Source organism: Sorex fumeus, unplaced genomic scaffold (genome assembly GCF_029834395.1).
Source record: "Sorex fumeus unplaced genomic scaffold, SorFum_2.1 ptg000034l, whole genome shotgun sequence".
In the NCBI taxonomy this organism is placed as follows: domain Eukaryota; kingdom Metazoa; phylum Chordata; class Mammalia; order Eulipotyphla; family Soricidae; genus Sorex; species Sorex fumeus.
In genome coordinates this window covers 4,700,985-4,728,875 of record NW_026606091.1, presented here as the reverse complement: position 1 = coordinate 4,728,875, position 27,891 = coordinate 4,700,985, and the positions used below count along the sequence as shown (strand labels likewise).

The window sequence follows — 27,891 nt, the reverse complement described above, 5'->3', positions numbered from 1 at the left end:
TATGTGCCTGTTGGCCATCTGGATGTTGTCTGCAGAGAAGTTTCTATTTCTTTTGATTCTGGGGGTTATTTTTTGTTGCTGTTGTTGAGCTTTCTGAGTGCTCTATATGTCTTTGTTCTTAACTCCTTTCATATGTATGACATACTAATATTTTCTCAGATTCAGTGGAATGACTCTTCACTTTTATTGAAGTTTTTTTTTTTTTTTGCTGTGTAGCAGGGTTTTATTGTTTGTTTGATACAGTCACATTTAAAAAGCTTTTTGCTTTTGTTTCTTTAGTGTTGGAATCAAGTCCTCAAAGATATTACTGAGGCAGTTGTCATGGAATATATTGTGTGTTTTATTTTATATATGTCATGCTTTCAGGTCCCTCCCGATAAAAATTTTTAGCCCTATTTTGTGTTTATTTTCGTGTATAATTGTCTAGTTTCATTCTTTTGCTTGTTGCTGTATAGTTTTCCCAGCAACATATGTTGAAGGGAGTGCTTTTCTCTGTTGTATCCTCTTGATTACATTGTCTAAAATTTACTGTCTATATTTATGTGTGAAATTATTTCTGTGCTCTCCAGTCTGTTCTGTTGATCTGTTTGTCTTATTTTGTTTTCTTCTTCAATGTGATGCAGGTTTGTTTACTATATGTAGTATATTTTGTGCCTGTTAGTGTGATCATTTCCTTTTTTCCCCAAAGATTAATTTGATTATTTAAGATATTTCATGATCTGTAGACACTTTAATGATGTTTTCTAGCCTCAAAGAATGCTAATACAATTTTAATAGAGATTGTATTGATTTATTAATTGTTTGGGGCAATATGGCTACTTTGACCTCATAGAATGATTTTTCTTGTGATCCCTTCATTTTTTGAAAAATTTCTGAAAAATTGTTAATAATATATCTGACCACAGTGATCTTCTTTACATTCTTTTAAAATCACTTATCTGTTACATAGTGGTGCCTTTATTTCTTGCTTGGATCACATTCGTCTGTGGGGTGCCCTGTGCTCCTCGCCCACTTCACCCCCTTCCCTAGTGTTTGGACGTGTTCAGGGGAATTCCTGTCTCTGTTTCAGGATTGAGCCTTAGAGGTGCATGTCTTGAGCCAGTATTGAACTAGGAGGCCAATTGTAATACAGGCGTGCCTAAACCCCTGTACTGACTCTATGGCCTCAGTTTTCTGTGGGGGCTGGAGAGTGGGGTTGTTCCATATGTGCTACTCAAGGGCTGTTCTAAATACTTTATTCCCTTCTGGAAGTGTTGGTGGGGGTGTCTTATATTAGCAGCATGCAAGGCAAATACCTGAACCTCTGTACTTTCTCTCTGGCCCCATATTCCACTATTTAAATCCATTTATTTAAATCTGGGCTGGAGCGATAGCATAGCGTGTAGGGCATTTGCCTTGCATGTGTCCGACACGGCCAACCTGAATTGGATTCCTCTTCCCCTCTCGGAGAGCCCGGCAAGACACCGAGAGTATTTGCCTGCACGGCAAAGCCTGGCAAGCTACCCTTGATGTATTCAATATGTCAAACGCAGAACAAGTCTCACAATGTTACTGGGCCCGCTCGAGCAAAATCACTGAACAACGGGAGGACAGTGACAGTGATTTAAATCTATTTATTTTAGACTCTTCCTCTTGGTTTCTATTGCAGTGGATAAAACAATCTCCTCTCATAGTCTTGAAAGTGGTCTTTTGTAAGAGGTGAACCTTATTGTTTGGCCTGTTTGAACTTTTGATTGTGTCTTAAACATTTGTGATTTTCAAGAAAACAGTACAAAGGGTCACTGAAACCAGAAGAATAAACAAGATCGCCAAGCCCTTAGCTAGACTTGTGAAGAACAAATGAAAATCCAGCTAAATCACATCACAGTTGAAAGGAGGGAAATGACAATAGACACTTCCAAAAGAAACGATCATGAGATCCTTACTCTGAACAGCTCTAATGCTGAACTGGAGAAAAAAGATGAATTCTTAGCCATCTACAGCCATTATGGTTGAATCAGGGGAAGTAGCAAACCTGAACAAGCCAATTATAAGTAAGAAACTTGAAATAGAAATGAAAACTCTCCCCACTGGGACTCCAGAAATGGACAGCCTCAGCTTTCCTTGACCTTTTTTATGGTACTACCTATGAATCGGCAAGGTAAAAAGCAGTGCAGAGTGCAGAACTCACCTTTGTGCATTTCTTACTTTCTGAAATTTTGGCCCTTTAATCCCTGACGAGTTTGGTTACCTTCCAGTTTTTCTAGTGAGTGATTTGTTTACCAGTTAATCAGATTTTATCTGTTTCTTATTCGTGTTCTCTTTGGGGTACTGGTCCCTACACACTCTTTCCTTATAGCTTCAATGGCAGTAGGAGTTGGTTAAAAAAATCTTGGCATATGTGAGTCTAGTGTGTGAGTTTATGTGGCAACACTGCCACACCATAGGAGCCAGAAGGCAGCCCTCTCTACAGGCTCTGGAAATGGTACCCCTGGAGTGGAGCGGGCAGAGCACCTGTAGCTGAAAGGCGAGATAATTGTTGTATTGTAGGAAATGAGACTTGTGATGGGCTTAGAGCAAAGGCAGATTGTGATGGAATTTCACTGTCTGAGTAGAGGCTGAAATTGACCAGATGGAGAAGTGAAAGAAGTCTTGCTGGAGAACAAAGCCTTCAGGAATAATTGGTTCTAAGGTCACATCTGTTCCAACACGCTAATATACTATATTGTAAATATTTCTAAGGTTCCATAATAGAACATTGTTTCTACTCTAGTAGTTTTATACTGGGGAAGGGCTCAACTGCCTCTCTGCTCAGGGGTCTCTCCTGGCGGTGCTTAGGTACCACATGTGGTGTCAGTGATTTACCCCCAGTTCAGTGGCATGCAAGGTAGGTGATTTACCCACTGTACTGTCTCTTGGACCCCATACCATAGCAGTTCTTTTTTAAAAATTTTTATTAGTGAGACACCATGAGGTACAGTTGTAGACTTACAAATTTTTGTGCTTGGGTTTCAATTATACAATGATCAAATACCCATCCCTCCACCAGTGCCCATTTTCCACCACCACGGGTCCCAGTATTCCTCCCACCCCCCACCCCCCCACCCCACCCTGCCTCTGTGGCAGGGCATTCCCTTTTGTTCTCTCTCTCCTTTTGGGTGTGGTGGTTCATAGCAGTTCTTTTGATGATGACATTTATTGTAATGTTTTTCTACATGGATAAAAAACTTGCTAGTATATCAGTACAAAAGTCATTATTATTACCTTTGGCAAAAAAAAATATTTACAGTGGAAAGTTTTAAAAATAATCCTGTTCCTTGGGGCCAGGTAGGGCAGTTGCCTTGCATGGAGTGTTCCAGGTTTGATCCCCAGGACCCAATATGGTCTCCTAAGGACTGCACTGCTCGATGTCACCCCCAAAGAAACAAAAATAATCCTGTCGCTGTGTTTCATAAGTCTTTCCTTGCCCTCCCGTAGATCGTCGATTTGCTCGAGCGGGCCCAGTAACGTCTCCATTGGAGACTTTGTTGTTACTGTGTCTGGCATATCGAATACTCTCGGTAGCTTGCCGGGCTCTCCGAGAGGGGCGGAGGAATCGAACTCGGGTCGGCCATGTTGGCCGCTTGTAAGGCGAACACCCTACCCGCTATACCCAACTCTTGATTATGTATTATGCTAGCCAGGGCATGTTAGAACTTATTCAGCTTATTATACTTCACTGTCACTGTCACTGTCCTCCCGTTGTACATTGATTTGCTTAAGCAGGCCCAGTAATGTCTCCGTTGTGACACTTGTGGTTACTGTCTTTGGCATATTGAATACATCATAGGTAGTTTGCCAGGCTTTGCTGTGTGGGCGAGATACTCTTGGTAGCTTGCAGGGCTCTCCGAAAGGGGCAGAGGAATTGAACCCGGATCGGTCAGGTTGGCAAGGCAAACGCACTACCCACTGGGCTATCACTTTAGCGACTTACTTTTTATACTTACTTTAAAAAAAATATGTAGTACCTCTAAAGGTCTCTAATTATCTTTGGGGATTATATATATATATGATAATTGTTCATGTTTCTATGGGACAATATAATTCAGTTATCCCTTAGATTTGCTCTCTCTCTATATTCAGTCTCTCTGCCAGACCCAAGTAAAAGCGTTAGCTTGAATTTTTCTTTATACCCTGTCAGATAGGTAGATGGCAGCATAGTATCTCTTTCCTAGCCATTCTTTAAATGCTGAAGCTGGGCTGCTTGTTCTCAGAGTGGAAAACAAAGTGTTAACAACATTTGCTTAAGCTTTTTGTTTTTAAAGTGATAGTGTTTATATTTATTAAAAAAAAATGGATTGCCCTTTAAACTTTGTTATAAAGACACTTAACCTGTTATTCAGTAGAAAACTGCTGCATAATGGTTATGCACTTGGGCAAAGGAGAGTTGAGAGAAAGCCGACTATTTAGAAACTGTTTGGGGATTCTGATTTTTATTCTGTGGCTCTTTTCCTAGCTTTCTTTTTTCAGGGGAGGTCTCTCTGAGCTATATTGTTTTCATTGTTTTGCAATTGCCCATTGCTTTTTAAGATTAAGTCTGGGTTTTAGATTTCTACTTAATCTTTACTTTCAAAATATTCATCTGACAAAGACTTAATGTTTCGTATGTTTTTTAACTATTTGAGGGAATATTTTAATATATCATCTAATAAGGGAGGGATGTGTACTAAAAAGAGTAGAAGGTTATGATCAATGATTGCCCAAATTTAGGGTTTTAATTTTAGAGTTTAAAACTGATCTTCTACGTCTTATGCTAAAGATAGCTATAAACCTAAAATGAATTATTATTGTTATCATCTAGGAATATAATCACTTAAAATCCCCATATTCCCAATATTAAAATGAAATGCATATTTCGAAAAATAACAGCAACTTGAATAATAGTTTACTTAATTGGGATAAGTAAAACTTTTCTTAAAATTAGAGGATCCGAAGTCTGTAGATTGTAGACATTAATATACTTTGGTAAGTTTTTCATGTTGGACATTTATGCCACAATTATTTTTATTTATCATGCCAACATAATATTGAATTTAATTTTAATCCCCTCTGTGACTAATATCTTGCTTTAATTCTTTTAAGGCTTTCAAAATCTTAATTAGATGCGAAAGATCCTATATTATCATATTCAGAGTCGTTTCTTTGTTAATCATGCATATTTCATTAGTCATATATTTTATGATTTTTATTTGATAATATTCTGAACTTGAAAGCCTTTGTTTAGTTGAGAATGCCAATCATTTAATATATTCTGGACGGATATAATTCAAATTTTTGAGATAAGGTAGCTGAGTTTCAGCAAGGGTCTAAAATTCTCTAATCATAGATTTGCTGGTTAAGAGTGTGATTTGTGCCCATTTCTCTCTGTTTCTAATTTATACTCGTTGTATAATACCAAACTCTTCTTGCGTTTTTCTCAGGGGAAATTTTATAACAGTGTAGTAATATTACTTATCTTAAAAATTAGTTTAGAAATATATGCATATCACAAAATCTGCTCTTCAGAGAAAGTGTGCAAATCTCTGATGGTAAATACATCCTTGAATTGTTTTTATTTTTCATTAAGGCATTTCATTTTTTGTAGTCTGTCTAGTATAAAGTTGTCCAAATGCATCTTACATTTTTATAGTACTACAGTGCTATAGTAGGTTAAATTATTTTTAAAATACATAACTGCTGGTAATCAGATATTGTAGACGCTACATCTACATGAGAAAATAAGAGGTTTTCTTTTTTGAATAAATAATTTGTGGCTCTCAATAAAGAAGATTATGCAACTACCCATTTGTGACAAACCAATTTCTTTACATTTGTTTTAGATGAACCATATTCAGATATTTCCTAATTTATTTTAAAACAATTATGTGAAGGGGGCATAAACATACTAACTGCATTTACGGGAGGGTGGCAGAAGCAGAAAAAGAAGGGAGAGAATTTCTGTCAAGGACAAATGCTTTCAGTATTTAGAAAAGAATAAATAATGTTTGGCAGTCTGACCACCTCCTCAGCTAGTAAGAGACATTCTTATTATTCCAATTGGCTCATGTCTAATAGTGTTGCTAGGGATTTGGTGTTGGATATAACTATGCACAGAATTATTGTCCTAGTGTTTTGACTAACAAAGAATAGAATACTTTGTTTCAGGTAGCTTTTTATAGAATCAATTGTACAGTATGCTGAGTACTTCTCTTATTTATCGTTACTTAAAAAGGTATTTTAGGCTTCACTTAGTAACCTTCTCTTTTAAATATCTATAAGGTCATTTATCGTGGTCACCAAATAATGGATTAAATTGTTGTAAGCTTTTTTAAAATTTGGAGCAAGAGAAGTTAAACAAAATAGCTAATAATCTTTATATTTTAGAACAGATGTGACCTTAAAACCAGTTATTCCAATTACTGCCTTAAGGTTTTGTTCATCTCCAGCAAGAGCTTCCTTCAGTTTTCCACCTGGTCAATCTCAACCTCTACTCGACAATGAAATTACATCGAAATCTGTCTTTACTCTAAAGTCCATCACAAGTTTCATTCCCTAGAGTACAACAGTGGGTGCAGCCATAGCTCAGCAGGTAGGGCGTTTGCCTTGCACGTGGCTTACCCGGGTTCAATTCCTCCGTTCCTTTTGGAGAGCCCGGCAAGCTGCCGAGAGTATCCCGTCTGCACGGCTCCTCCTGGCGTATTTGATATGCCAAAAATAGTAACAAGTCTCACAATGGAGACATTTCTGGTGCCCGCTCAAGCAAATCTGTGAACAAGGGGAGGACAGTGCTACTACTATAGTACAACAGTATCAAATTTTTGGCTACAGATGCTCTGTCTATTCCCCTTTAGAGGATACTGTTTCTAGAGGCTCTAGTGTAAATGCTACTACTTCTTGGTGTCTTCAGTGAGGCAACACAGCTAAAATCACCCAGATTATATGCACACATACACACATGTATATGCGTTTTATATACATATATATGTATATATACATATGTGTGTGTGTGTGTGTGTGTGTGTGCTTATTGGTTTAGGGCCACACCTGGCTGTGCTCAGGACTTACTCCTGGCTCTGTGCTAAGGGATTGCTCCTGGCAGTGCTTAGGGCACCATTTGGGTCAAACACCAGTTGAATACCAGTTGACTGCATGCAGTGCAAAACCTTACCTGCTCTACTATTGCTCCAGTTCCAGCCCCTTAGAAGAAATTTTTATAAGCAACTCCTACTACCATTGAGTCTTTGAGAAAAGAGTTTGTATGGAACCAGTACCCTAATAAGAACAAGAACTTTTTCAGTACAAAGAGCCAGATAAATGCTAGATAAATAATGCATAGACAGCTGTCTTGAGACATATACTTTAAAACATCAAAAAAAGTCAGATTGGTATTATGAACAAGTAAGGTGCTTGCCTTCTCGTGACTGACCTGGGTTTGATCCCTGACACCCTATATGGTCCCATATATTGATAGGAGTGATTAATCCTGAGCGCAGAGCCAGGAGTAAGCCCTGAGCACCACTGGGTGTGGCCCAGAACAAAAACAAAATGGACTACTTGCAGAAGAGCTCACAAATCAACAATTAAGAGGCCAGAGATATAATACAGCCAGCAGGGCATTTGTCTTATATGCCTCTGACACACAGGCTTGATCCTTGGTCCTTTATCGGCACCCCATTTGGCCCCTGAGGACTGCCACTGAGCTCAGCCAGGAGTAAGCCTGAGCACAGCCAGGTGTGGCCCTCAAAATAAAGCTACATAAAGGTAAAGGTAAAGGTAAAGGCCCTCCCGTTGATCGTCGATTTGCTCGAGCGGGCCCAGTAACGTCTCCATTGGAGACTTTGTTGTTACTGTGTCTGGCATATCGAATACTCTCGGTAGCTTGCCGGGCTCTCCGAGAGGGGCGGAGGAATCCAACTCGGGTCGGCCATGTTGGCCGCTTGTAAGGCAAACGCCCTACCCGCTGTGCTATCGCTCCAGCCCCAGCTACATAAAAATAAACATTAAGTTCAGTGAATTCTGGCATGGTTTGCACAACTTTTATACTTTTTTTTTTTGTTGCAGTGTATCTTTGTAGTTTTTTATTGAATATCCTCATGGCTCTTGGTCATAATATTTCATTTAATGAAAAACTATTCTGCTCTTGAACATTTATCTTGTTTTCAGTTTTGGAATGCCATAAGTAATACTGCCATATATCAAGTTTTTCATGTCTTTAGCTGTCCAAAATTATCTGTTTTACTTGGATGTGTACAGAAGTGGAAGTCGTAAAAGGTTAACTGTATGTTTCATTAGATTCTGTTAAACAGCTTTCCAAAGTGATCTTACTTAGTTTCCTATTAGTGAAGTACATGCTTCATTAATACTTTCTGAAGTTTTCTTAAAAGTATTCTTTGTATGGGGATGAACAGTATATCACTCTGTTTTTATTTGCATTGTTCTAATGACTGTGGTATTGTACCCTTCCTCCCTCCTTCCCTCCTTCCCTCCTTCCCTCCTTTTTTCCTTCCTTCCTTCCTTCCTTCCTTCCTTCCTTCCTTCCTTCCTTCCTTCCTTCCTTCCTTCCTCCCTCCCTCCCTTTCACCATCTCCCGTTTCCTCTTTTTCTCTTCCTCCCTTCCTTCCTTCCCTCCCTCAGTGGTTCTGAAATTTGCTCCTTGCATTTGTTCCTGGGTCCACATGGAAGTGGACCAGGACACCAGCATGTACATCCCCTTAGTCCCAGATTCTTGCGTCTCCATAAGAAAAATTTCAATGACAACATGAAATAGTTAAGGCAAACATTTATTTAAACCTTAGAAGAGGCAAGTGAAGGAAACAAGTATCAGCTGAATGAAGTGTGGACAAGAGAAAATAGCAAAAACAGCAGGGAGTCAGAGTCCAAGGAGAATACCAAAGTTCTCTTTGTTTCACTTCTTTTCATAGTTTCAGACTTCCTGCCTTTCCTGTTCTCTGCCTTTCTCCTACCAGCTACCTGGGGTCTGAGTGAGGCTTTAGCCATATTTTGCCATATTCATCGTTTGCCGTGGTAACTATGCACTGGGAGCTAATGGCATGGTTTTGATAAAGTTATTTTAGTGAGCATGAAATGAGCTCGATTTTTTTCTCATTGGTCACAGAGGACCGACCAGGGATTGCTCCCCCAGATTTTACTGCACATTTTTGCTCCCATAAGTTAAGATTGGTGCCTTGTTTGGAGCTTCACGGCTGAACGATCTATTATCCTTCCTCTCCATGTTCTCGTGATCTCACATGTGCCGTTTGTTCCTTGTGTCTCCAACACCAGGGTCTCCAGCAAGCGAAACATGTGCTCCACTGTCTCTCTTTCAAAAATTTTTCCTACTTTTTTTTTTTTTGCAGGGGGGGGAGTGGAGTAATTGTAAAATGTTTTATGTTTGAGTCATTTTTTATTATTGTATGTGATGTAAATATCTTCTGTGGCTGGCCATTTTGCACTCTTTGTGGTATTTTTTTGATGGACAGCAGTTTTTAATTTTAATATACTCCAACTTATTAGTCTTTCCCATTTTGGTTTCAATTTAAGAAGTCTTTTTCTATTCCCAAGTCATCAGTAGAATTCTCCTATATTGTCCTCCAGATATTAGAAGTTTCTTCTTTCTCATGCCTACCTGGAATTGGTTTTTATTATTTTTATGGAGTGTGGGAGTCAGAGTTTCAGCTTTTCACAGATGGATGTCCAGTTGATTTAGTGCTCTGTATTTAGAAGATAATTCTTCCCCTTCTGCTCTGCAGTTCCACCATTCTCACAAACCAGGGTCCCAGTATATGTATCTGCCTGCGTTGCTTTTCTAGCCCCTCTATCTATTCTTGCTTGCGCCACACTTCATAACTATGGTTTTATAATAAATCTTGATATGCAACAGAAAACTGCTTCTCAACTTTTTTTTTTTATTATTACCTCCCCCTCAAGGAGAAATTAATGTTTTTTTTCTCTTTTCCTCCATAAGTGAAATACTGAGCAATAGGAATTTGTCAGGTAGGATTGATTTGCACATAGCCACAAACCATTGAAAGAGCTGGGTTTTTTTCTTCTTCAGGAATCAGTATTTTTCCCCTCTGGGGATGATAGTAGCCTATTGAAAATATGCACTTAGAACAACTCCTCTTACTGTGGTGCTCTTTTTTAAAAAAAAAACAAAACAGTGATGGTATGCTAGTCTTTGTAGTCTACAAATCAAGTCAAAGTAAAATAAAAACTCCCATCAATAAATTAGAGATGGCCCTCGTAGATCATTTTTATTTGAATTATGTGTAGCAACTTAGAGAGTTGACACCTTTACATTAGTCACACCTGGCTAAATTTCACTGCTGTCAGTGATATACTTTAATCCTAATAGACTACCTAATCACCTAGATGCATAGTTGACTGTACCGTCTAGATTTGTGTAATTAAGGATGTAATGTTCACACTATGGCAAAACAGCCTTGGTTGTACATGTGTTAGAATATGTGTTAAGCAGTGCATGATCATACTGAGTTTTTTGTCTCAAAAGCAATAAAGCTTTTAGAAAAAAAATTTCCCGAAGAAGTCAGACACATGACTAATTACTTAATCATGAGTGAGTAAAGTTTTTTTCTCCAAGAATATCCACAGATTTACCAGTGACTCCTTGCTTTATAAAATATGAAGGAAAACAGTAATTTCAGCCCTCCATAAACTCTTTAAAATAATTAAAAAGGAATGGGTACTTTTGCAATTATTCTATATATACAGTGTGTATTTAGTATATAAACTATCAAGGATAGTAAGAGAAAGAATGAACTTTATAGATCAGTGTGGTTGCAAAGGTAAATAGGTAAAGGTAAAAGGTAAAGGCCCTCCCGTTGATCGTCGATTTGCTCGAGCGGGCCCAGTAACGTCTCCATTGGAGACTTTGTTGTTACTGTGTCTGGCATCTCGAATACTCTCGGTAGCTTGCTGGGCTCTCCGAGAGGGGCGGAGGAATCGAACTCGGGTCGGCCATGTTGGCCGCATGTAAGGCGAACGCCCTACTCGCTGTGCTATTGCTCCAAATTTACATTTGCAAAGGTAAATAACTGCCTAAAAAATATAGACAGACAAATCTGTTTACATATAACCTGCTGATCAAGTTGAGTCTAGCATAAAGTTGTTTTCGTTTACCACATGCTGGAGCGACAGCACAGCGGTAGGATGTTTGCCTTGTGCGCAGTCATCCCGGCTGAGCCGGGTTCGATTCCTCTGCCCCTCTCGGAGAGCATGCCAAACACAGTAACAACAAGTCTCAAAAATGGAGATGTTACTGGGCCCGCTCAAGCAAATCGATGAAAACGGGAGGATATTAATAAATTAGAACAAAATTGTACTTACAAAGAACATTATAATGTTACAGTTTCTTAATAAGCTTGAACTCATTCCTTCTTTAGATGCAGGAAACTTTTTTTAACTTTCCCAGAACAAATGAAATACAGCTATTGTGTGATAACTAATTGCATGTGAACTCTTTCAAGTTGGGGGAGAAACCACTGATACCCCACTGTGCCCAGTATAACCATTGCTATTAGACACAGTGCTGGAGTCAAAGCAGTGAAGCAAGAACTGCTGAGAGAAATAGAGGTGTCCTTACCGCTACGGCACATGGTTGTGTGATTTATAGGTTGTTTTGAATTTTGTGGAGGAGGCATGCTTGACTCCCCATATGGTATAGGGAATCAAACCTATCGGTCCATGTGCAAGTCACGCTCCCAAGCCCCTAGACTCTCTCTTCCATTTTGAATATTTTGGAAAATTTAAAAAAAATTATTTAAAATTTTAAAATTCTAAAATTTTGCAATATTTTAAAATTTAAAATTTCAATAATTTGGAGTAAAAACCAATATTTTGGTTTCAGACAGTGACATGTATTGCCAAGCAATTTACAGAACTGAGAATAGAATTAAAAACCTGGAATTTCCTGAATTAAATCTGACCTAGAAAATGGAAGACCGCTAGGGACTGGGGGAATTGGGAGTCATACTGAGGAAACTATGTTGCATGTATAGTATGAGTGACTGTGTATTATAAATTGAAAAATTAATTTATTTACTTTTTGTGTTTTGGGCTAAACTGGGTGGTATTTAGGGCTTGCTCCTGCTCTATGCTCAGCGATCATTCCTGGTGAGGTCAGGGAAACCAGATGGAGGTTCCACAGGTTAAACTCAGGTCAGCCACATACAAAGAAAGCTCCTTACCCACAGTACTTTCTCTGACCCCATCTAATTTAAAATTTTTTTTAAGGGAGCTGGAGCAACAGCACAGTGGGTAGGGCATTTGCTTGGCATGCGGCCGACCCGGGTTCGATTCCCAACATCCCATATCGTCTCCCGAGCACCACCAGGAGTAATTTCTGAGTGCAGTCAGGAGTAAATACCTGAGAATCGCCGGGTGTCACCCAAAAAGCAAAAAAAATTTAAAAAAAGTAAAATAATCTAGAATACCACAGGCATTCTTAAAAACATGATTGGGTCTAACGAGATAGAACAGCATGTAAGGTGCCTTACACACTGTGGACCTGGGTTTGATCCCCTGAACCCTATATGATCTCCCAAGCCTGCGAGGAGTGGTCCTGAGCACTGTGCCAGGAGTAAGCCCTCTGACCCAAAAACAAAAGAAAAATTATAACAAGATTGGATGACTTGGCCTTCCTGGTACCAGGTATAAAGCCGTATATACTAAGATGTGTGACTGGTATCAGGATAAATAATTAGACCAGGGAAACAGACTAGAGAGCCCATCTCAGATTTAAACATGGATGTGTACTTAATTTCTGACCACTGAGCTTTTAAAATAAACGATCTTGAAACAGTCGGAGTTCATTTAGTAAAAGTAAATCCAGACCCCTGTGTTTTACTTGGACAAAAAATAAGCCTCTACTCCAGAATTAAAAACTTAAATGTAAATGGCAAACTATAAAGATTTTAAAGGCTTTAGAAAAGACTTCGGAGAATATCAATTCCTCAGAGTTGGAAATTACTTCTTAAACAGCTTATAAAAAGCACTAAAGGAAGATTTGGTAGAGTTGGACAACACTGAATGCACAGTTAATAAAAAAAAAATTTATGACGACAGTATAAAGGTATAGACTCAGCAGAGATTTTTGTTCTGTTTTGGGAGGCCACACCCAGCAGTGCTCAGGTCTTCCGGCCCTGTACTCAGGACCCACTCTTGGTGGAGCACAGGCTGCCAGCAATCAAACCCTGACTCAGAAGAGATTTTTGCAGTATGCATTTGAAAAATGGTAGTATTCAGAATGAATGAAGGATGAATCAGAAATCTTTAATAAGAAAACAATGTCAGTAGTTCGGTGCTATTTCAGATGTTCTTCAGGGTGGTTTTTTTTACCCCTGTTGGCACCCTTCCCCATTTTTCTACACTGTAGCACTGTCCTCCCGTTGTTCATCGATTTGCTCGAGCGGCCCCAGTAATGTCTCCATTTTTCTAGGCAACTGAATGAGTGATTTAGGGGTGTGCAGTCAGACACTTGTTTGAGTTTGGTAATCACTGTGCTACACAGAAGAGCACAAGTTCTTTTGTTTCAAGCAATTGCATATGTTCAGTGACCTTTGGGTTTTGGGTTTTATTGTCATGCTACCTGTAAGACTTAGTCATTTGTATTAAATAAAGCATGTGGGTATCTGTAAGTAAAGCATGTGTGAGACTTCTTGTTACTGTGTTTGGCATATCGAATATGGCACGGATAGCTTGCCAGCCTTTGCCGTGCAGGCGAGATACTCTTGGTAGCTTGCCGGGCTCTCCGAGAGGGGTGGAGGAATTGAACTCGGGCCGGCGGGGTAAGCTGCGTTCAAGACAAACGCCCTGTCGCTGTGCTATCGCTCCAGCCCCCACATTTTTCATTTAATCACAATGATCTACAAAACTGTTCATAATAGAGCTTCAAGAATACAATGTTCCCACTCCAAACTAACCCCCAGTGGCAGAGTTCCTCCATCTTGTCCCATGGCTCCTTATGTGATTTGTGTATTCCTATATAGTTTGGTTTAGCTAAATACAGTTTTCTGTGTTAATTACTTTAGAGTTTCTTGCAGAATAAATCATGTGCAAGTGCACATAATATTATTGCTATGCTCAGTTTTTTGCTTAATGCATCAATCATGTTAGAACAGACTGTGTTTATAAATGGCATAAGAGTACTTACTGTACTTAATTTTTACATGTCATTCACTGCCCTATCTTTGCATGTTTTATACAGATTCTGAATCAGACCTTTTTTTAGCTGAAGTTCTGAATAACAGTGTGACACTTGATTGCACTCTAACATCTTAACTGTCTTGCTGAATTTTTCTAGGCAACTGAATGAGTGATTTAGGGGTGTGCAGTCAGACACTTGTTTGAGTTTGGTAATCACTGTGCTACACAGAAGAGCACAAGTTCTTTTGTTTCAAGCAATTGCATATGTTCAGTGACCTTTGGGTTTTGGGTTTTATTGTCATGCTACCTGTAAGACTTAGTCATTTGTATTAAATAAAGCACGTGGGTATCTGTAAGACTTAGTCATCTTAAGTAAAGCATGTGTGTAAAGACTCAAGTAAAGCTTGTGTCTAGCTACGGAGTAGTTCTTTTAAAATAATTTAGAGGTTATCATATCAGACAGTTTCAATTATTGTGACAGCTATAAGTAACTCTTGGGGTTGTTCTAAAGACCATTACATTTTCTCTCTGTAGGACCTCTTCGTTGTTAGACATGAGTTGGCCATAATGCGACTAGCTGCATTTATGGGCATCACTATGTTGATTGGAATCACTGGACTTTTTTATACGCAACTTATTGGCATCATCACAGTAAGTATATTTGTAATATAAAGTAATATACTTTTTTTAAATGAATATAAATCCCTAACTCTAAACGTAATTTTAAAAAGTTACAGGAAGTTTAGAAATTAAAGGAGAAAATTACTTCTTAGTTATTTATATATTCCCATTTTCATATGCCAGTCTAATTTTAAATTAGTTATAATCTGAGTATAAAGTTTATATATAGTTTTATTTCCTGCTTTAAAAATTAGCATAAAGTGTTAACATAAAGTGTTTTTATGACTACACTTTAGCTTTTAATGTATGCATGTACTTTGTTCATTGAATTTTTAATTAAGCATGTTCCTGTTGATCAGGCCTCTAGTAGCAATAATTTTCTCTATATTAAAAATAACATTTTGTGCATCTCCTTTTCCTATTTAAATTGTTTAGGGTAAATTCATCTAAATAGAGTTGCTGGTAGAAACATTATAATACTAGTGATTAAATTGGTTTTGCATATATCTATTAGCCAAGTGGAATTTTGACCTTAAAAACATCAAGATGTGAGAAATGTCACTTTACTTTGATTTGGACTTAAAAGTTTGATACTTAATTTAAAAGTACACTGCATATATAATAAATCCTTAATTTAAATACACTGCATTGCATAATTGTGGAGTAAACAGATTGGTAGGTTGTAAGTGCCAATTATCAGGTTTAATCTTTTTTGAAGGACAGGTTGTCAATATCATTGTATATGAAAAATTATAAATGTGCACTTACTTTGACCTATCATTACAAAATTATTATTTATCACATCAAGTCTGCTTTTATAGTAGGACAGGTATATTGTATTATCAGAATATAATCAGTAGAATATTGAGCAGAGCCTGGCAAGCCACCCGTGATGTATTCGATATGCCAAACACAGTAACAACAAAATCTCCAATGGAGACGTTACTGGGCCCGCTCGAGCAAATCGATGAACAACGGGAGGGCCTTTACCTTTACCTTTACCCTACTCAGTAGAAAAAAATATAGTAAGAAAAAAGTATAGTCAAGAATTACTATAGAACAACATTTGTCAAAAAACATGTGATACTGATATAAAAAGATAGACATATAAAATGAATTAGGGTTGAGCATTTACAAGTATTACTTATATCTATGAACGATTAGTGATTTTTCCTTTCATTTTTCTTATTTTGGAGGAGAACCTCCCAGGCTGTGCCCAGGGAGCTCTGGGGTCACACAAATGGGCTGTCAGTTCAATGCAAGGGAGAGAGGACGCAGTGTTGCTCAGGCCTGAGGTGCCCGGGATACCTGGGCCACCCCCTCAGTGCAAGGAAACTCCAGAACTGCACCTGGTTATGTGTAGGAGATACTTGTGATGCCAAGAATCAAACCTAGGTTCACCTAGCATGTACCCTAACCACTATATTATCTCCTGGACCCATGGACAGTCATTTTTCAATGAAACTATTCACTAAGGGATAGAATAATCTTTCCACCTGGGAGAAAAAAATGACAGCAAACAAAAGAATAAATTTGGACCAGTACTACATACTATATATATAAATTAATTCAATATAGATCATTGTCCTACATATAATATATAAAATGATAAGATGCTTACAAAAAGCAAAGGAGTAGATATTGGACATAGGATATATATATATATGTATATGATATAGGGGTATCTTAGATATAAATATAAAAGCACAGACAAATTAAAAATAAGTACATTGGACTTAAAAATCTGTGATTTTTTTTGTTATTTGGGGACCACAATTGGCCATGCTCTTGTTGCCCCTATGTTCATAGGAATGTGTGGTGCCAAGGATTGAGCTCAGGCCTGTAGCATGCAAAGAATGCTCTCCAGCTCATTGATCTGTCACCTCACCACTAAATTATGCATTTTTGTGCTTCAGGACTTTTATCAAGAAAGCCAAAAGACAACTCCCAGGATGGGAGAGAATATTTGCAAATCCTACAGCTGATATGAGACTTGAATCCAGAATATATAAAGAGCTTATAAATTAGGAATGTTTCTTAGTTTAGAGTGCCTGCCTTGCTGTGTAAGATCCTGGTTTTATTTCATGGCACAGCAAAATCCAAAATAAACCCCAAAATCTTCAAACACTAAAGAAAAAAAAAGCTTTAGTAATAAAAAGACGCTCTCTTTAAAACATGGTCAAAGGTTGTTTCTAGATTTTGGTTATTGTGAGTAATGCTGCAGTGAACATAGGAGCACAAATGCCTTTTCTAAGTAGAGTTTTTGGACTTTTTGGGGTTGATTCCAGAAGTGGTATTTCTGGGTCAAGTGGAAGCTCAGTTCTTACATTTTTGACAAGTGTCCATATTGTTCACAAAAAATGTGGAACCAGTTAACATTCCCAGCAGCAGTGGTTGAAAGGTTTTTTTTTTCCACACATCCTCACCAGCACTGGTTTTTGTTGTTATTGTTGTTGTTTTTCTTTGTGATGTGTGCCAGTCTCAGTTATGTGAGGTGATATCTCATTCTTGTTTTGATTTGCATTTCCCTGATAATCCAGTGATGCGGAGCATTTTACATATATTTCCTTGGCCTTCTGTATGTCTTCTTTAAGCAAGTTTCTGTTTATTTCTTTTCCCCATTTTTTGATGGAATCGATTGTTTTTGTTTTTTATTCAGTTTTACTAAGTATTATATATATCTTGTATATTAACCCTTTATTCAGTGAGTGGTTGGCAATTTTTTTTCTGCCAGTCTGTGAGTTTTCTTTTTATTCTGGTCATTCTTTTGTGAGGGCCTGGGTTCAGTTCCCAACAGTGCAAAATAAAACAATAGCAACAAAAAACAAGAGATACAAGTGGATAATTAGTACTTGGAAAGACGCTGAACATTGTTAGTTATTATGGAAATACAAATCAAGATCATAATGAGGTATCACTTCATTCTCACTTGGATAGCTTAATAAAAAACACAGACTATAACAAACAATAAATCACAACATTCATTATGCACTGTTAAAGGGAATGAAAAATGGTGCAGCTCTTTTATAAAGCATTCTGGCTGTTCTCCAAAAACTTGCCTCTACACAAAACTTTGCACATAGATATTTATGGTACCATAATGCATTACAGCCCCAAACTGAGTGCAGTCAAACTTGTTCATCAATTGTTAATAGATACATGCAATATGTTATATCTGTTAATAACGGGCATCTTACTTGACCATACAAAGAACTGAAGTGCTGACACATGCTGCAGCATGGTAGGTATGCTAGTGTTTAGAGATAAAAAGTTTACGGTGCTGGGGCTGTAGGGACAGTACAGCGGATACGGAGTTTGCCTTGCGTGTGGCCGACATGGTTCAATCCCCTGCATCTCATATGTTTCCCCAAGCTCCACCAGAGTAATTCTTGAGTGCAGAGCCAGGAGTAACCCCTGAGCATTGTCAGATGTGGACCAAAAAAAAAAAAAGTTCACAGTGCTTAATTACCAGTTTGGAAGCAGGTGATAATAGTCAAAGGTATTAAATGACTTCTTATGTGAGGTGATGAACATATCCATAATTTATTATATAGATAAAAGCTCTGTTAATATGCTACTAATTTATCTAACCCTTCACTTTGAATGTGTCTATGGGTATGCACACATAAATTTGTGAATTGGGACTGGATTTATAGCATAGCAGTTCAGGTGCTTGCCTTGCATGCAGCAACCGTGAGCTTGATCCCAGCGGTCGATATGGTCCCCTAAGCCTGCCAGATATGATCCCTGAGCACGGACCTAGGAGTAAGCCCTGAGCACCCCTGGGTTGTGCTTCCTTCCCCCCAAAATATGAATTATATATTTATGAATGATATCATAATAAAGTCATAAGTAACAAAAAGCTAATATTAGTTTTTATTTAAGTGTCTAAGTGTGTCTACGGGGAAATACCTTAAAGAGCTGGAGTGCATGCTTTGTTTGCATGTAGAAGCCCTGGGTTTAGACACTGAGCATTGCAGGGAACCATCCTGAGCACTGACCTAGGAGTACCATCCCCAAGTACCACATGCATGGCCCACAAACAAAAATGTTTAAAATAAACATTTTCTATTATTCAGCTTAGCAAACCTTGTATCTCTTCTGGTTTCTCTGATAATTATGTCAGATAATATTGATAATAATGCCAATAGTACAAATAGGTTTTCTTCTAAAACCCATTTTTCTGCTTCTGTAATTGTTGCTAATTATTGTATCATTTGTTTGTAAGTCAAGTCAAAATTATCAGACTATGCTTGCATTTTGAATTTACCAAAATATTTGGTACATATGTATATCCCCTGGGACAAGATTTCTTAGATTTTCTCCTAAACCCTGAAAGTAAAATTAGCATTATGAATATTGCTCCTAACAATTCAAGTTATTTGTAAAAGCCATTGATTTTATACCGAACAAGTAATGATCTCCTTTTGACCTAGCAGCTCTAGTAGATTCAGAGAAAGGGATTTGGCAGCAAAACTTTAATGCAAAATCTTTTAATAGCCCTCCTCAAAAATTTTAACTTTCAGTTTTGAATCAGACTTAAGTTATTTATCATATTTGTTGTTTTTCAAATGATTTATTATATGAGGTTACATACCAATTCAATGACAGGCTACCAACATAATGTTTTTAAATATAATGTTTTAAACATTATTTTTTTGCTAAATATTGAACTTTTCATTGTATTAAGATATGGTATTATGTTATATTCCTAAAACGGAGTAGAAACCATGTTTGTTAAATAATGTGCTCTCCAAAAGTTTGATCTCTTTTGTAAACATAAGTACCCTCAGAATACTGCTATCCATTTGTGGAGACATTTAAAAATAATGCAAGTATTGAGGAGAGAGTAAAGAGTATATTCTGTTAGGCTCTCTTAAATTCTGTACCAACACCACCCTTTCTGGATTAAAAAAAATTAAGGCTTAAAGTTGTCATGCATTGGTATTGAATTTTTTTATTCTAATTAACTAATAATATTTAAATTGTCTTGTATTTTAAAAATTAAAATACATATTTTACTTTATATGATATTCTTTCTTTTTCGTTTTGTGGAAAAAACGACTACCTGTAGGAAATTTCATACCTGGAGTAGATTATGTCATAATTTAAATTCATGGCTGTCTATTCAGTGTGAAAGAAATGATAGATTGGTCAGGGGAAAATAATAAGAGGAAGGTGAAAAAGGGGGAGAGAAATCATAGTAAATTTCATTCTTCCCTGTCTTCCTTTTTCCTTTATCCCCGTACCACAAAGACCAAGAAGCGTTTTGGCAGACTACTTTCAGGAGTATCATTTCATTATACAATTGAGTTATTTACACAGATTGAATATAGGCCTAGTAGATAACAAACATGCGAAGCAAGTGTTACTTCTTTTTAGGTTTAGTTGAAGATTTTGAGCAGGCCCCATATGATTTTAAATCACTTTTTCAAGGAAAATTCCTATTTCAAGTTCCTATTGTTACAAGGAGGTAACAGGGTAATTAATCATGGTAGTGATAATCTGATGATGTTTTAGACCTAGCAAGACCAGATTATCTCTGACCCAAATAAAATAATTAGAAATTGCTTAAACTTAAAAATAGTGGATTTGTAATCTCATTTTCATGGTTAAGCGATCTCAGCATTGAGATGTTTTGAGAAACAACCAGATGTTTATGTGGAATAAACTATTCTAAGACCCATTTTTATAAGGATCATATTTGATTATTTTTAGATTAACTTTTAAACAGGATTTAAGTGATAGGTGCATTTTTATTAGCATTAATATTAAAATGTTTTCAAAGCAGTTCGCTTGGAGAGCATTCGTTATTTAGGGAAACAGATTATTCTAAGTATTCTGTAGTCTACTAAGCCTTTTTTTGGTTTGTTTGTTTCTTTCTGAATGAAATGGATAGTGATGTTGTTATTAATGTAATTGATGTCAAGAATTTCTTATTGTGCAGAAGTTCGCACATAGCGCAAAATGATGTCCATTCTGATGAGCACCAATACTAATAGTTCTGGTTGATTGTATTAGTCATGTTTTCAGTGAGTAAGCTTGGAGAGACTTAATCAAGAAGTGTTGTAACAGCTGGTACAGTGCCTTCTGGTGAGGTTCTGACAGTGAGCTATTGTATACCATGACACTGCTCTTGACAGTTTATCTAAATTTGTATACAAGCATTTTTGTTTTCTGGACACCGTGGAGTTTGTATAATAGTGTAAGCTTTTGATGGTGTCTCTGGAGCTTAGTGCTTTTCTCAGTTGTGGTGAGATTGAGAGATAGGGGGGAATGATGTATTTCAGAGCAGCTTTAAATTCTCAAAGATTTTTGCATCAGCTCCATAGATGCTATTGTTGGGACTGTACATGAATGAATAAGATAGCTTAAAGCAAAGCTTTTCCAATTAAAAGAAGAAAGTTTTTGCCTCTATAATACTGCCTTATGGATGTTAAAACAAATTCATAAAGAGTTCAAATTCATATAGAGATGATTTGATTTTAACTTGGTTATTTTATTCAGTGAAAGAAATCATATTTTCAGTTTGTTAAATTCTTTTAAAATGTTATTATTAAATAACATTCTTATTATTCAGTTATTGGACTTAATTGGTTTTTAATGCATACCCCAAAATGTAGTCTTTAGATTGTTAATCCTTAGTATGTTTTTTCTCATATCCTATCGATTCAGTGTCAGCAGCATTCAGCTCAATATAAATTATATTTGACCTTCTTTACCTTAAATCAGCTTTGCCAATATGAACATCATTGCTAAATATAGTATTAATCCAGTTCACTCACACTTTTTTTCTTTTTTTTTTTTTTGAGGGGGGTGGAGGTGGGGAGGGTGGTGACTGGGCCACACCTGACTGGGCTCAGGAACTCAGTGTGGCTCTGTGCTAAGGGATCATTCCTGGCAGTGCTCAGGGACTCCATGGAGGAATTGAACTGGGGTCAGCTATGTGCATGGCAAGCACCTTACATGCTGGACAATATATTTACACCCCCACTTCATATTTTTAATGGAAGCTTTTCAGCATTGTATCCTTTCTGAATTATGTTTTTTATAAAGACAAAATATATTTCCTTTTAAGTATTTATGTTGTGTTATATAAAATATCTTGTCAGCATTTAAGCCCTATGGAGGTCATTAAGATTTAAAATAATGTCTTTTATGTGCTTTATTATACACTAATATTGGCTATAATACTTCTCTGAACTTGAGTATAGTAGTGAATTTCATAGAAACTAGGCTCTTCTTGCCAAGGAATTTAGCTTATGTGCATGCTAAATTATACTTAAATTTCTTGCTAACTTCAAAACTTTGATGGGGAGCTGGAAAAATAACACAGCAGGTAAGGTGTCCTTACATGTGGTAGACCCAGGTTTGATCCTTGACACCCCATGCGATCCCCAAAACCCATTAAGTGTTTCCTGTGCAAAGAGACGGTAAAAAGCCTTGAACACTGCCAGGTGTTAACCCAAAACCAAAATAAATAAATAAACAAAAATACAGAAGTATGAAATTGGATTTCTCTTTAACATATTCACATATTCCTATGTGAAAAATCTCACTTTGCTTAGTATAAAATACATCTTGGGAACACTGGGAGCTACCAGGGCAACCCAGTAGTGCTCACAGCCACCAGGGCTTTATCTTACTCTGTATCTCAGAGTTAAAATGAGCCATGGCTCCTGATCTGAAGTGCTTAGAATGTCAAACTTCCATGCACCGGATATAAAAGAAATTTTGATAAATAAAACAGGCATAATCTAGTTGTGGAAAATTTACCCAAACAGTAGTTTTTACTCGAGATTAAATCAACAGTTATTGGATTGAATGTGAACGTATGCCTCGCTATATGATAAAAATAAAGAGTGCAGGCAATCTGATGATTATTATTAAATTGAACAGTCTTCAGGGATCTTTTATTAGTGAAATGGGCTGGAGCGATAGCACAGCGGTAGGGCGTTCGCCTTACAAGCGGCCAACATGGCCCACCCGAGTTCGATTCCTCCGCCCCTCTCGGAGAGCCCGGCAAGCTACCGAGAGTATTGGATATGCCAGACACAGTAACAACAAAGTCTCCAATGGAGACGTTACTGGGCCCGCTCGAGCAAATCGACAATCAACGGGAGGGCCTTTACCTTTACCTTTACCCTTTTTTGTCTTCAGTTGGTCAGATCTTAGAAACTCTAGAAAAGTTATATTTGACTTGCTTTACCCCAGGGTTGATCAGGCCATTGTCAATAACAGCTAAATCAAGACTCAAATGCAGTAGACATATAAATGCAGTGATGATGAACCCTAGCTGTGGATCATAACCTTTTATGGGGTTATAAAACCAGTTGTGAGGTTATGAAAAATCTTAAAATTTTGTTTTAAAATGGTTTTTTAATGATTTTATGTAAATGTTTGATTTATGTACCTATTTTTTATGCCTCCATACCTGGAGTTGCATAAGAATTTCTCAGGTAAAAAGGGGCCTCAAGTGGAAAATGTTTCAAAACCACACTTTCCCTTCCTTTATGTACAGTTGTCAGGTGTGCCAGAGCGCTTTTCAGTACATTTTTTCCTTCTCATACAGCAGTGTATATGGCCGAGTGCTTGGTGAGTAAGAACTCAAAACTGGATGTGTTGATCCATCAGTCTGCCGAAGGCCTAGATTCTCAGACCTGTTAACAAAGCACGAGTCTGTTAAATTTTTGCTTTTTGCCCTCCTCCACCCATTTTTTCCTCATAGATAACAAATACTTCCTTTTCTCTTTCTGTTCCTTAGTTTTATTTTCTCATTCCAGTTTTATCTCTGCTAGTTAAAACTTTCTTGCACGATCAAATATGTTTCCTAGACTGAACTGGAAAGTTTATTTCTTGGAGTCAGATCAATCACAGTTTCTTTCAATTTAATGATAGATTTTCTGTGATACTAATCAGTGTGTCTATAAGCTATCTTGTGATTGTTAAATTTTTTTCTCTTATATATTTGTGCAAATAGAGCCTTTATGAAAAACAATTATATTATGAGGCAATTTGATAGAACTGAAGCAATTCAGACATGGAAATAAAATCATTTCTAATTGATACATTGTAAACGTATACATACATAATGTTGAGTGTGTGATGACTGGTTTTTCTATTGAACAAAAAGTAAATAGTTATTAATAAAGAACACTTCATTTAACTTTACTTTTTAGGGTAGTAGATATTGAAGTGTTTTATATATATGGGGGTATATCCTGCCAAATAATTAATTGCGGCTTGTGTACAGAAGTCCATGACCATCAGCATTCTTTGGGTCTTAGAATTTTATGTCTTTAATTTGTCTTTTCCATAATTTTTATTGCATAGTCAAGTAATTAAAAATAAAGTGGACTTTCAAACTTTTTGCAAAGGTAAGCATAATGAAATGTTCTATTTTAATGAGGTGACTGCTAAAAGTTTTTAGATTAAGTATTTTTAAAAATTGGCATTTTTTATGTAGCTCCATTTCCCCCTCTCCAAGGGAGTCTTAGCAATCTGTATTGATAATTTAGACTTTCCAGTTGCCATATATAAACTCTGTGTTTAAGTCTTCAGAAGAAGCTGGGAACTTGATTTACACTATCACAAATATGGAAATAAACCTTGAGAATTTTGTTACAAAGTATTTATTTTTAATTTTTGATAGGATACAACATCTATTGAAAAGATGTCAAACTGTTGTGAAGAAATGTAAGTATAAAAGTGTTTAGTGCTCTTATATTAAAATGAAAAAACTGGCCACATTTGAACCTTTGGGTATCTAACGGAGAGACAATTTGGTAATTTTTGCTTGGTGCCTTATCTAGGGTCTGAACTAGGGAGGCATTGTCAGGCTTACAGAGGGGTTCTTCAGGCCATGATGGGTTTTCAGACAAAATAAGTACTGATCATTCTTGTTTCTTGTCTGACTAAAGTAAGTTAAATTATTTGTCTTGAAAGTCCATCAAAAGAGGTTGCAACTGTGGAGTTGACACACATTCTGTTAATCCCGAGATTCTCTTCTGCTTCACATGTTGGCCTTGCTTGATTGACGACACAGATACAATATCTGCTATCCAGAGTTAAAACTCAGCTGCGTGCCATAATGAAAGCAAAGCTGTATTTGTGATGCTGGGACACAATTCATCAGAGTCCAGTAATGGATCCCCAGCCAAAATGTATTGTTTCAGCTGACTGAAGTACACCATGGGAGTGCTGTCTCTCACTAATAATGCTGTCTTCTGTAGATCGAGGCCCCGAAAGCCATGGCAGCAGACCTTCTCAGAAGTTTTTGGCACTCGTTGGAAGATCCTGTGGTTTATTCCTTTCAGGCAGAGGCAACCACTGCGAGTTCCCTACCACTTTGCCAATCATGTCTAAACAGATGGATGGTGGGCACAGATGGGTCCTCCATGCTGGAAATGCGTTACAGGTTTTCTGATAATAGAACTATGACAGTCTTCAAGTCAATTAAAATCCACCCACCAATCTTAGACATCATAATGTGCCCCAGGCTTTATTTTAATAGTGATCTTGATCCTGTTGTGGGACTAATACAAGATCTATATTTAAGTTTTAAAGCATGTTTACTTTCAAATTAGGTTTCCACGGGGATTTTTTTTAAATGCTTTTGTTATTAAATTCAAAAGGCAGTGATTGGGATAAAATAATTGTACATAATTTCTTTTAGTACTGACAATATTACAGATTTCAATTTGTGGGAAATTTAAGATGTTCATTTAATTTTTTCACTCTTAAGTAGTGCTAACCAAATCTAAATTAATTTTTAAGTTTCTACAGAAGTTTACATACCTTAAATATAGATTTTTCTTTTCTGAGTTGCAACTTGAAAGTATATAACACTTGCTTTCATATGTGCTGCAAGATTTTTTAAATGCAGCATAGAATTGAAGAACAAAAATAATAACAAAAAGGACAGTGTTTTATTAAAAGTAGCTTTCTACTAGTTCTTCATTCCTCTTCAATGAAAACAAAATTAAAATACCAACTACCTACCTTATTTTAAAGGAACAATTAATTTTTCCCATTAGCTCTTTTTCTCCTACTGCTACAACATTGATACAAGTGATCATTGTTAAGTTATAGACTTCAAGGAGAAAATTGTGACCAGTGGGCATGTATACCTATTTTATCCTAAGATTTTGATGAATAAGAAGGGCAGAGAATTTGCAATAATACATAGATATCTTTTCTAGTGCAGTTATATTAGAACGCATATGTTTTAAAAGTGCTAGTATAACTAGATAGAATATAATGTACAGTATAAAGAGGAGTATTGTGCTTTTGAAAAATATATATACTTTCACTTTTATTTACCTATTAGTAGGTCAAAAATTATACAATGAAGGTTTATATATAGCAAATATTGGCCAATTATATTTAAATTTTATTTATAAGGATTACTAGTAAAAGTAAGCAACTTTTGTATTCTTGTAATCATCGAAATTGAAATTAAATTGGAGTTGGCCAACTATAATTTAGTTTGATCGATTTATTTGCTATGAGCTAATGTTAGGAAATGATCTTGAAATAGAAAATATACTGATATATTTATCACTTGCCTTATACAGATTAAATTGCTAATAGTGACGGTCTCTTGGAAAGCATAGACCATTTGTGTGAAAAGACATGTAGCATGCTTTGAAAATAATTCAGCTTTTACGTATTTTTCCATTAGAATACTAAAATGTATTGGTCTTTGAAAAAAATATATACTAGTTTCCCTTGAGAGGAAGGCTGAAGAGGTCTGCTATCTTGAGCATATTAGTGTTATTCTTTTAGTTAATTTTGACTTATACCTGTGAAATCATGAAATGGATGGTTACCATTGTCAACCAGTTAATAATACTGTGATTAGTGCTTTCAGAAGTTGTAAATATCTTTTAAAATAATTGATCTCTTAGAGACATAAGTACTATGTTTTCATGTTTGGTCAGAACACTTTATTATTTAAAAGCTTAGGTTCAGGGCTGTAGTTCGGTGAGAGAGCGCATGCTTTGCATATATGAAGTCCAGGGTTCTAATCCCTGACTCCCCCGATCCTCCCTTCCCCAAATAAAATCTATTTAGATGTAGCAGATGAAGATATTTATTGGTGCTGATAAGATGCATAGTAAGTTTAATACAAGAAATCTGTTTATAAAGCTTAAGGAACCAGAAAATTAGTATGTTTGTGTCAGGTTATGGGTTGGGTTTAGTGTGAGCTAATGCGGGCTAAATGGGGCCTTGTGTCAGAAATGCTATGGGGAAGTAATATGTAGATACTGTAGATAGATCAGTTGAATGCCTTATGATGTTTGCATTCCTTTCAGATGAAGAACTTGGCACAATATCAGAGCCAAGTGAAAAAGACCCCGTAAGGAACATTATGGGCAAGTTTATATTTTGTATCATAGTCATTAGTACCTTAAAAAGTACTAGGAAAGTACTCAGTATTAACCTCTGCTTCAGCGATGAAAGCCAGAAGTTGTCCCTTTCCCTCTTTGAGGACTTTGGTTTTTCTGTTCCTTGAATTTGCTGCTTTCAGGGCACATTTTCTTTGCCCCTTTTTCTTTACCCAACCGCAAACTGATCCCTGTGTACCTGATTCCTCTAAATTACTAGGGTATAAACATTACGCTAGATAATGCATTTAATTTGTTTGAATGGCAGAACTGCTGCCTATCAACATACTTATATAAGAGTCTCCATTAACTTGTGCTATGATTTTCAGTGTTCCCCAGTTAGCTTATCTGGGTTTCGGATTTCTTGTTAGACAACTTGAGAGAAATCAACTGGTAGTTTCCTAGGGATGCATAAACTAGTGTTCCCTCTACGCCCTCTTTTGGCTAATTGATGCAATTATAGTGATTTTAGAGATTTACTTCCCCAGAATTTAGTTATACGAAATTGTATATTGTATAACTATTGTATAACTAAATTCTGAGTTGTGTCCGAGGTACAAAGAAAATATGAAAAAGTGTAAACTTTTTGAAAATTGATGCTTTCTTTTTTCTGTGTCATTGTCAGATTCATGCAAATATAATCACTATACTTTGTAGCTATTCGTACTGTTTTTAGTATTGAGTATAAATTTATATCATGGAAGGGTAGCAAATGTAAACC

The 27,891-nt window shown here is 36.7% G+C and overlaps 1 protein-coding gene across 1 annotated transcript in view; it reads left to right on the top strand.

Moving 5' to 3' along the window:
- The window catches only part of ZDHHC21 (zinc finger DHHC-type palmitoyltransferase 21), a 61,640-nt gene extending 34,209 nt beyond the window's left edge, over window positions 1-27,431 (top strand). Inside the window, exons 7-9 of the mRNA XM_056117068.1 lie at window positions 14,695-14,811; window positions 24,434-24,477; window positions 25,014-27,431. Of these exons, the coding sequence (XP_055973043.1) occupies window positions 14,695-14,811; window positions 24,434-24,477; window positions 25,014-25,146 (294 nt within the window). The 3' untranslated portion in view covers window positions 25,147-27,431. The remainder of the gene's footprint in view (window positions 1-14,694; window positions 14,812-24,433; window positions 24,478-25,013) is intronic.
- Window positions 27,432-27,891: the final 460 nt, after the last annotated feature.